The 11257-nt window shown below is 38.5% G+C and overlaps 1 protein-coding gene across 1 annotated transcript in view; it reads right to left on the bottom strand.

Moving 5' to 3' along the window:
* Positions 1-3469: 3469 nt before the first annotated feature.
* LOC108752292 overlaps positions 3470-11257 on the bottom strand; it is a 90258-nt gene continuing 82470 nt past the window's right edge. The window contains exons 6-9 of the mRNA XM_018493023.1: positions 10202-10468; positions 7777-9363; positions 6276-7626; positions 3470-6130 (exon numbers count right to left, since the gene is read on the bottom strand). Of these exons, the coding sequence (XP_018348525.1) occupies positions 5801-6130; positions 6276-7626; positions 7777-9363; positions 10202-10468 (3535 nt within the window). The 3' untranslated portion in view covers positions 3470-5800. The remainder of the gene's footprint in view (positions 6131-6275; positions 7627-7776; positions 9364-10201; positions 10469-11257) is intronic.

Here is an 11257-nt window from a genome sequence, read left to right as displayed (position 1 = left end):
ATACGCAAATTCAATGATTTCAATTCAAATAGTTTACGTAGATTGAAAATTTTGTTCGAAAAAAGATTGGTTTCTTAAAAATAAAATAAAAAATTTAAGTTATCCTGATGAAATAAAAATTTCTAGTTGCAAATATAAATCAAATACGCAAAAATAAAATACAAACTACGAGGAACGATTCTTTCGTTGGCACGCTTAAGAGGATAGTCAGATAATTGAGATAATTACATGAGATAAATATGAGGCAATTTGGTAATGAGCTTGGCGAAATTTCGCCGTGCTGGATAGAGTGATAAGGGTTTCTGGCGACGAGCCATAAATTCGCGAAAACGCCGGATAAATCATCAGCAGTCGACTATATGACTTTTATCTCGGAAAACGAAAGTTATTCGGAAAGTGAAGCCCCTGTCTCTTCGACGATACCGCGACATACCACATAAAACGCGAAAGACGTGGAGATTTCAATTTCTATTCCCGAAGAGACTCCTTGCAGAAATTCAATTTAATATTGGTCAATTTAATATTGAAAATTATTTATTTTGAGTATTAAAAGCATTATTGTCCAGTGCTTTTAATACACTGAAATACACTGAAAAAAATACCAAATCTTAAATCTAATTAATGATTTTTGTATTAAATAAATATATGTTTATATTTAGTAAGTATTTACTTAGAACTATTTAAACAAATATTTATTGAAATTTAGTTTTTTTTACAGTAATTAATCGGTATAAGCAATTTATTAATTCCAGTATTAAATTTCCGTAAGGAATGAGCATCAAGTACAAGAAATGATAAACTGATTGAGAAATAAGTAATTCTTATTGATTGAGAAAATAGATCTAATTCATTTCGCACGTTCTTGATATCCGGAGGCAGACGTGGCTTCTATATATACCGACTAATACTCTCTTCCGAGTCTCTCGATGCCGCACTGGGCAGACTTTAAGCTGTAAGATCGATTAGACCGTAATTGAATTCCGTCTCGTATGTGGACTTTTTTCCTCGATTTTAATCTCGTCTAATAAACTAGATAACGTTACATTCTATTTAAAGTTAATCTTAAGAGGAACGGACGCACCGCAACTTCTCCGCGGATCGCGCCGATCATGCATGCGTCGCGATGGCGCAATCGCCGAGCGAGCGAGCGGGAAGGGAAAAGAAAGACCGAAGGATCGCTAAACGGCGCTCGCTCAATCCCGACGATCCGCGATTACTGTGCCGAATCGATAGATCTGCCACGATTCCTTTCGCCTGAAATTAATCCGGCGACCGGCGGGCGGACTTTACATCGATCTTCGCTCGCTTTGCCCTCCTCGTATTACGTACCTTAAACGACTATATCACTGTTACGCCAATAACAAAGCCGCACGCTGTTTCAAATATTTTAAAGGATTTAATAAATCGCTAAAAAATATATAACTTTGACTGTTTACTTAATTCCTTGTTCTTCTAATATATCCTACACGTAAAGAACACGGTTTTGCTGAAATATCTAAAAACTTAACCAGATACAAGTATAAAAATAATTTTATCTATCAAAATAATTATGTGGGACGTTAAAATATCAAAATTTTTTGAAGCATTGTTTATGCTTGAATTTCCTAATATTATATTTAATTATTTAATAGTCTAACAAAATTATTTTTAGACTTATAGAGCTTGCTATATTTTTAGATATTTCATTATTTTTTTCTTTGTAAAGTATTTTGTCTATTAACATCAAATGTCGTTCAGGATTTCTCTAATTTCTATTCCTGTTCAACCGTGTGCTGTATCGATTGCTGATTTTTCGATTCGTTTAATTAAGTTGCTGACAGATTCCCTATCCCTCTAAAGTCTCTTTTCACAATATATTGTTATCTAAAAATTAAAGGTTGTCGAGAAATTTATAAATGAATTTTATTGATAAATTTCGTAAACCTTTAATCTTTAAATACCATATGTATTGAAAACGAGCATTAAAATTCTTGTATTTTTATGGACAATATGTTGATTCTGAAATATTACACACACATTCATCACTGTTAAAAGTTTTTAATATTAAATTATACTCAAATTTAAGTTATTTTTAATCATTTTTTTAGGTCGCCACTTCAGCTCCTACTCAATATGTCATTAATTTAACTAATACAATAAATAAACAATTTAACTCAAGAAGAGTATTAAATTTATTATAACTCAAATTTAATTCATTATTTACGTATCACTAACAAAGCAACGTCGGAGCCGTCCCTCACCGATTTTGATGGGCTTTGGATATGTTGTATAAAAAAATATTAGACCCATATTTTTTTTTATCAGCATATCTCAAGATTTAGGGGATGGAACACCTCTTCGAAAAATACGGATTTTATCGTTTTTAGCAAATATCTTCGAAACTATGCGATATGTAAAAAAAATGTTTAATACAAAGTTTTATGGTACTTTGCGCTCTATATAATGGTATATTTATTTTTTTTTAATATCAAAGATACTTGCTAAAAACGATAAAATCCATATTTTTTGAGAGGGTATTTCACTCCCTAAACCTTGAGATACGCTAATAAAAAATTAATCCGAACACTGTTTATTTTGATGAAACTAAACAATTCAACTACAGAAATAATTAGATGTGCAATGGTTATATTTTTAACTATATTTTATATTAAAATAATACATTTTGATATTATACTTGGAAATTAAAATAACAAAATATTATTTGAGAAATTGATTTAAATTTACAATTATTCTTTAACAGTTAATTAACATGACACGTTTTTCAAGATTTCCGTTCTCTATTCTTGCTTTATTGCATGTTCAATTTATCGATTAGTTTGACCGAGTTGCCGATAAATTTTCTCTATTCCTCTAAATATTGAAATTCTCGCAGTTTTATTTGTAACATTATTTACTAAAATTATTAATTAGAAAGAATGAAACTTTTTTGTCTTCTTCATATATTTCTCCATTTTTTCTTCAACGTTCATTTTTATTAGCGATAAATAAACTTACATATCTTTACAGTAACAATGTCCCATTCGTAACTCTCGGAAAATATGAGAATATCTATTCGCAAAGATTCGTGTAGATCAAAATTTCCATCTCGCTTGTCGCATTTGGTTGTTAATTCCGCCTCTCGCATCCTCGACTCAACGATGAACGAATGAACGAACGAACGAACACTTTAAAAAAATCAGTACGACGCGAACGGTACGTACATAGCGTAAATATTTTATAATGATCATCGTCTACGTTGCGTACGTTGTTTCACATGCGATCTACGTACAAGTCTTAAACGTTACTTACAGTACTAACGATTAGCGAGCATACAACAGCCAAACATGAGAGAATAAGTGAACAACATAAGATCGCTGCTGCTACAAGTATTGTAATCGACATAGCGATCGAAGCCTATTGGCTTACATATTTTTCCTTCGCAAATTTTGATATTAGTTTTTCTCACACGACAGTGACTTTTTTTTTTTTAAGTTCCCTTATGTCATCCGGCAGATTATCTCTCATCAACTGGCGTTTACGATCCAATTGCGTGCACCTCCTTTTTCCACCGTAACATTATCTATCCTTCGTCTTTATCTACTTTTTATTACAATTCTATCTTACAAAATAATTCTTACCAGAATCCTGTCTGTACAATATTATGTATTTCGTTGCATGATCAAAGTCACGGTGAATCGATGATTAACGGATTAATCTGGATTAATTTGATTTAATCGCCGTGCCTATCTTTGATAAGCATAGTTATAATAGAAAAGGACCACGATTCTAGGATTAATTGAGTATTAGACTATCAATCCAATCGGGCAATCCAATCTCAAGTCTTCGTTCGATCTTCAGGCAAAAGATCAGAGATAAATTTATACATCTTCGAGGTGGTAAAATACAATTTGATCTTTTATACCGAAAATTTGGCGTTTTTATTCTACTAGAAGAATTTTTATTTAATTTTTTTCATTGATCCCGTCGCACAATGATTCCATCATTATTACTATGTACTTAAATAAACTGGCGATGTGATCGGATTCTTATCTGCAATTCTTATCTTGTTCATTATCTGTGACATCGTTAACTCTTCTTGTATATGAAACTAAACTTATCGATCACAACGCAGATCGTGCAGCATAAACAAAATTACGGTGAAAAAGAGCGTAGCTTTATTATATCGCTGTGCGATAGCACTTCGACAATGCCAGTTAAGAGGAGAGAATGTACGTTTTGTAGCCTGAAATATCGGAGATCGCCGTTCAAATATTTGTCAGATAGAAACGAAAAACTTGTTCCTTCCAACAGATCCTTAAATTAATGTTTTATTACAAGCCTCTCTCGCACTTATCCCATTAACGCGGAAAACAAGACGTTTACTATATCTCAGACGTGCCTAATCACTTCTCAGACGTCTTAATGGATCTGTATGTGTTGCTTGGGAATATTTAAACAGTCTCACACAAATCCGTCTTGATACGCTCTATCCGCGAGAAGCGTTATTCCTTTACGCGTCGTGTGGGTGCTTCCCTTTCTCTTAAGTAGAAGTTCATGCAGGTAAGAGTTCATTGCAGCCTTTACCTCTCAATATGGTCCTCTCGAAAAAACGAAACGTTCGACCATGCTTTTAATCGGTTTAATTCAACCGATACAATCAATAACGTAACGATAAATCGTGCCGTCATTTCAATCCGCCCGAGATGACATTCCCGACAGACCATCTAAAAGACACATTTATTTGACCGCAAAAAATGGGCCTGTTGTCAAGTCGTATTGTCGGGAAGTCAAAAACGCATAGAAAAGGCCTCAATCAAGATAGATTTGATCGTTTACAAAACTTCTTGATCGCGATTCAGTAATCGTAAGTGTTAGACGCCAAAGGCAGTATATCAAATAAAAAGTATAATTGTATATGTATAAAAAAAGGTATATTCGCGCAACTCGAGCCTTCTTCGCGAGGTTTTTGGCTTGCTCGTGAAACTGTCTTCCGTTCCCCTCGCTGCATGACTTCTTCTCTAAGATACGTAACATATAATACCTGTGTCAGTGTTTAAGCAGCTATCGCTTATCGCGTCTCTCAAGCGTATCGCGTCCCTTAATCATATACGCGCATCGGCAACGATCCGTTTACCGTTCCATACCGATGATATAATTCATAATCGACGTGACAATGTAACGGCACAATACATCATTCTGCCCTGTCAATTCGTCGATCAATTATCAATTATCAATTTTGCATTTTGGCGTAAAACAGACAATCGCGCAGTTAGCTGCCAATACACCTAACTATTCACAATCAAACATTCCGTCGTAAGCTCAGAGGACTTACGCTTACATTCCTAAAGTAAATAGCATTTTGCCGATCACGCCTATTCTCCTTTAAAAATGTCCATTGAGTTGCAAAAAGCAACTGTATCCAAGATCGTCACGACAATTCAATAATAGTCACGTTTTTCATCGAATAGTCGACAATTATTCACTGCGACGATATTACATGGATACTTTTCAAGACCATCGAATATATCGTTAAGATCTAGCGATGAGCGATGGATACACTCGCGAGTAACATTCAGAGACACGAGCAATTCTTGAGGAATCTCCCTCGCAAAGTCTTCTGCGTTTAAATGCCGCTCGCAATTGTCATTCAGTTGCCATTCTCGGCAGATCTCTGATCGTTTGCTTTGACAGCAGTGCCTACGGCTGCAAAGCGCAATCGTCTTCGTCTAACGAGAGCGAATGTCGACATCGGATGCCGGCGACGAAGACGCGAAGATGGGACCGCAGGACAATCGGGATCCCATCTCGCGATAGGTCCTCCTCAAAGTACCGGCTCCTCGTCGGTGTCATCATTCTCGTCAGTTTGTTGGGATGAAGCAGTGTTCGCCGAGGGATTTGTCTTGGTCCGCCGGTGTCGTTTCTGTTGACTACTGGTGCTGTTGCCGCCACTGTTGCTGCTACAAGTACTGCTTATGCTACTGCTGGTGCTGCCACTTGGACTATTGCCGCCGGTGCCGCTGCAGGTCAAATCAAAGGTAGTAATTTGTCCATGGGCAGTTATCAAGGGCCGTAGAGCTGTGCGCACGGACCAGTGTAGTCGCGGATACGCGCGTTCCTGTTGGAGCATCAACTCCTTCCTTCTATTTTGTTTCTGTAACATATGAGATAAAAAAAATTTGATAAGAATGTATCTTATAAACAGATAAGAGACTTAATTTCTTAATAATTGCAAAGTAGATGTAGCTTAACAGCCAACTTTGAAAAAAATTCTACGATCTTTGAGATATAGATTTTACCTCAGACAGAGTTTGCGAATCTCGCGAGATAGGCAGCTTCTTGCTCTCGGTGAATTGTCTCAATGCCTTCTCTCGCACGTAGATAAATGGTCTAATAACCCTGAGATCCTCCCGACGTATGTAGTAGTGTGCTTTCATAGTTTTCAACACGCCACCGTGAAGTACCGAGATAAGAAAGCTTTCCGTGAGATCATCTAAATGTTGACCGAGCGCTAGTACGTTATATCCGTTCCGTTTCGCCAAAGAGTACAATTGTGTCCTGACCGATTTGTCGCAGAAACTGCAGGTCCCGCTGGCAATGCTAGCGTCCAATGGATTGTCGACGTTGACGCTGTTTGAGTCCGTCACCTGTTCCTCATAAAAGTAGGGAATCTCCAGAGTCTTCAGATAACTCATTAATTCCATGGGATCGGAGCCACCAGTGTCAATTGTGGCCGCACCGATCTCAAAATCGATTCCTTTCGATCTAACGTAAAATCTGTACTGATGTAGAGTATGTAGAAGAGAAAGCGAGTCTTTGCCGATTGCTGACAGACAGACTAAGACCTTATCATTGTCCCGAATCATATCGAATTCTTGCATAGCTTCCACCGAAGGTTTCCACATATTCTTCGGCGGGCAGTGCCATTGAGTTCGTGGGAATTCAAGTCTAGACTCGTTGTCGTCAAAATTATTTTCCTGACCGTCGCCCTCCTCCTCTCGCAGATCGCCTGTGCATTCCTCGTCTTCCGAAAGATTGTCGTTTTGACGCGCTTGCTGTTTACCGCCGCACTTAGTCGACAAACTCATCATCGATGATGTTCTGGGTTTTCGCCCGTGGCTGTGAGCGGAGTTGGATTCGGCGCTGCTACTTCGTTTCAGATCCAACGAGTCTATCGATTTGTCGCTCTCTTGAAAGGACATATTTATGCCACTGTCCTGGGAGCTGACCGAATTCACGGCCGAATAAATCTTTGGCAAGACCTTCCGAGCGTCACCGATGTCGAGGCCGCCACGTCCTTCCTGTGAATCATCATCCACATAGTCATCCACGTCATTCTCCACCTCCTCATCCTCAGTCTTCGAACGAGTACGCACTATCTGCTCGGTTTCGGACGGCTTCATCACGTAAATCACCGTCTCGTCCGAGGAGCACTCGCTGGACATTTTGCTCTCTTGTTGTGACAACTCGCCAACCTTACTGGTGATCTCGATCGGTCCACTTTTTCTAGAGCTCGAAAGACGCGGAGACGCCGACGAGGGAAGCACGATTCTTCCACGATCGGGCGAACCACATCCGTTCGAAGAAACGTCCGAAGTGGATGCATCGGGCGAGTACCTGTGAAGTCCGTCAACGGCGTTCACCATGCATCTGTTGAAAAAAATCCACATAAATGTGACAACTTTAAAAATGATATCATTAATTCTATTAAAAATTATTGTATCTTAATGGATCGTACTTTATATTATCGTACTTTAGTCTATAATATTTGTAATATTGTAATTAATAATAATAAATTACCTTATCTCAGATTTCACTTCGCTCGCCATTTCCTTCGAGAATTCCATTAAGTATTCGGCGATGTCACTAGCCGTGAACGAGTCATGCCTCGACTGTTTATCCTCCACGCATGTTTGATTAACTATACTCTGAGCCCGTGAGTGATGCTGTGGCGTGTTCTCAGATGTGTTTGTTTCCGACAAAGCGTCATCTACTTTGGAAATCACTTCGCGGATCTCCGATTTGATTTCAGTCGCTAATTCCTTGGTCATTTCTTTCACATACGCGCTCAGATCATCCTGACCCATATTCGTCGAAATAGGCGAAGATCTGCCACCACCTATCAACCTCTCGGTGTAATCGCTGGTCGATGAGTATGAAGACGGCGGTGATGCAGGATTATGATTATAATTCAGGGAAGAGATCGAGTGACTCGGACTGGCGGCAGAATCCAATTCTAAAGAGTTTAACTCCGTTTGACTACTACAGCTGCAGTGAAGACGTCTATGTTTCGACGAACCGTTCGACGTGCTCAGGCCCAAGCTGGTCAGAGTTTGTGGGCTCAGTGGAAGTGGCGGGATCGGCGAGGACGCCGTTGCGGCACCAGTGCGATTTCCCTGTATGTTACATCCATCGGTGGTGCTACCCAGAGAATTGCATCTCGCTCGCCCAGCATTGGTTGCCTCCATTAGTTCCCTCTGTTCTTTCGTCGTTCGAACGGTCGTGCGAGATGTAGATCCCAGGACCGAGGTAGTGACGGCCTCGCCCACCATGAATCTAACCGGCATTGGTGAGTTTGGACATGTGGCGGGTGATCGGTGTCCAGAGAACTGTTCATTTTGATTTGGACTCTCCTCCTCGCTGTTGCTTGATGACGATGGTTGGTTTCGTTCCGCCGAGGTCGCCATCAAAGTTCGCTGAACCGTGCTTAACGCCGGTAGGCTTCGATGCCTCGGTGAGGTCGTCGAGATGGGTGCGTTGCCTGTACGCGGAATGTCGCTATTCAGTCGTCTCATGCCATTCGTCAGCGTCAGGCAGTTTACTAGACTATCGTGACTGGTGGTGACGGTGCTCGTATTGTACTTATTCCAGGCCAGCAAGGGATTGAATGGCACGTCCTGTTTGACGTTCTGCGAGTTACCCAAAAGTAGATCCTGTGCCTCGCTTGGCAGTATGAACCAGCGCAATGCTTCCATACGCTCGCACATAAAGTTGAAACTCTTGTCGATCTGCAACGGATATCGCTGTGCCATTTTGCGAGCACGATTGAAGATGTTTCGGGCAGTCTGCAGGCAGTCACCGTAGTTCTGTGGGAAGACGCCGGCGCCGGAAGCTCGTCTCTCCGTGGCATTCATTCTTCCGTCCGTATATCTGATCGAACCTAGCCACTTACGTTCCTTGAAAACGCTGTTGGTGTGATGTCGCCATTCACCAGTATCAGGATTCAGTACGTATTGTGGCAACAGCTTCCAGCCTTCAGTGGCTACCATCTTAAGAGCTTCCAGTACAAAGGCAATTTCCGTCTCGTTCATAAAGTAAGGAAAAGACAGTCTAGCAAAACCCGGTCTGAGACTTTCCGCGATGGTCTCCTCGATGCCGTTCTGTTGTCTAAAGTGAAATAAATTATATACAATCTGTATATGCTGTATCTTTATGAAAATAGAATCCTACGTCAAATTGGGACTGAAAGCTGGCGTATCGTCTATTTCTAGGCATGTGTCTATTATGCGAAATTATACCGCGCTGAGTTTAATAGATAACTACTTTCTGCTCTACTGATCTGTACGATGTACATAATCTTTCGCACGGATGACAATTCATTTTGTGCGAAGCGATGAAGTAATTAAAAGATATAATTTGAATAAAATCAGTTTATATCCATTTACATTATTTATGATAATAGAAATGTTGATGTAAGATACAATCGACATCAAATGGAGAAATTTTGTTTAACGGATATTTTCTCTTTTTATATTTAAAGTTAATTAAATTGAAGACATATATGAGATAATGATAATTATTTAAACATATTGGATCATTCTATGAATAACACAAACATTTTTTATCTTGTAATTTCATATGTTTTTTTATAATTTAATCAATATATAGAATATAGCTATAAATATATCGGAGGCGATTTGAGCATTTCTTTTAATCAATTATATATTATCACTCAAAAGATAAGATTTAAATGATTTATATTCCTATAAGATGTTTTTTTCCTTTTCTTGCGCTCTTGAGATTTATTTTCTGAAGTATCGACATTTCATTTAGAATTATTTTACACAGCAACAAACTCAAAACAACTCTCTTTAAATAAAAATTATTCTAATCATTTCGCGCGATGTCGAATATATTTATAATACATTTCGCGATAAATATAAACTTTATCGAAAATAGTTTTCAGGCTTGATCTACATATAAATGTAATAAAAGAATTATATACCTTTCCAAGAGGATGCTTTCGTATTCCTTGGCGAGTTCACGGTCGATCCCCATTAGATGATGGGCGTAACGACCCGTGCACGCGCATCCTCCTCGTGCCTGGATACCAAAGACGTCATTCAAAACAGCGCAGACAAAGTTATGGTGAAGGAACGTGCCGCGAGGATGGCGCACCATAAACGAAAAGATGGGTAGTCGTTTCACGTTGTGCGAGGAATTGCCGAGTAGGATCAATTCCGGAATCGTGCGCACGTGGGCCAAGACTTGCCTGAAGAGAAAGCAATAATCATTAGTATCGCGTTGAATTATTGCAACTATACGGAATTTATGTATCAGCGATCTCATCTCAATTACGTGCGTAATACGATCGGTGAAATTGTACTCGTAATCACAAGTGAATTCGTACATAGTTAATCCGAAAGAAAATTATGATCCGCTGATAAAAAAGAGTCCCAAATAGCGCTCTGACGCTTTCTATAAATCAGCGTAAATAGAAAAGCATTCACGGTAAGAAATTACTCGAAATGATTATATTTGTTTCCTGGATGATGAGAAAAGACGTGGGAAAGATGCCTTACATAATTCTAAAACGGCCCCTATAAACGATCATTATTATTACATAATATTAGTGATCATCCAGTGATCATACAGTATATTAAACTTCCAGACTGTTTGTTTTAAACTGTTTATGTTAAATATTGTATGAAGTAATTATTGTACAGTAATATTGAGCATCTAAGAGTCGCTTTACATGACGCGATCGCTGTTTCAGATATAATTAAAGACTCTATGACAGTCTAATTACGAGCGATTTTGTTAATCTTATGACAAAGAAAGGTACATATACTATTTTCCTACATATATATATACTATCTCATAACTTAAGGGTTATCTATAAAAAAGGTAGTAAACTGTAAGTAAACAATTGATCAATCATAATCAATTATATTCTCCTAGCATTCTGTGATAATCGATTTCTTATAGTTTACGACTTACTATCTCCATTAAATAGACAGCCCTTTTGCACTTTGTCTTACTATTTAATCTTAATACTGTC

The sequence above is a fragment of the Trachymyrmex septentrionalis genome, unplaced genomic scaffold (assembly GCF_001594115.1).
Source record: "Trachymyrmex septentrionalis isolate Tsep2-gDNA-1 unplaced genomic scaffold, Tsep1.0 scaffold6, whole genome shotgun sequence".
NCBI classification, from domain to species: Eukaryota; Metazoa; Arthropoda; class Insecta; order Hymenoptera; family Formicidae; genus Trachymyrmex; species Trachymyrmex septentrionalis.
Note: the sequence above shows the minus strand (reverse complement) of the source record. Positions and strands in the feature narration are given on the sequence as shown.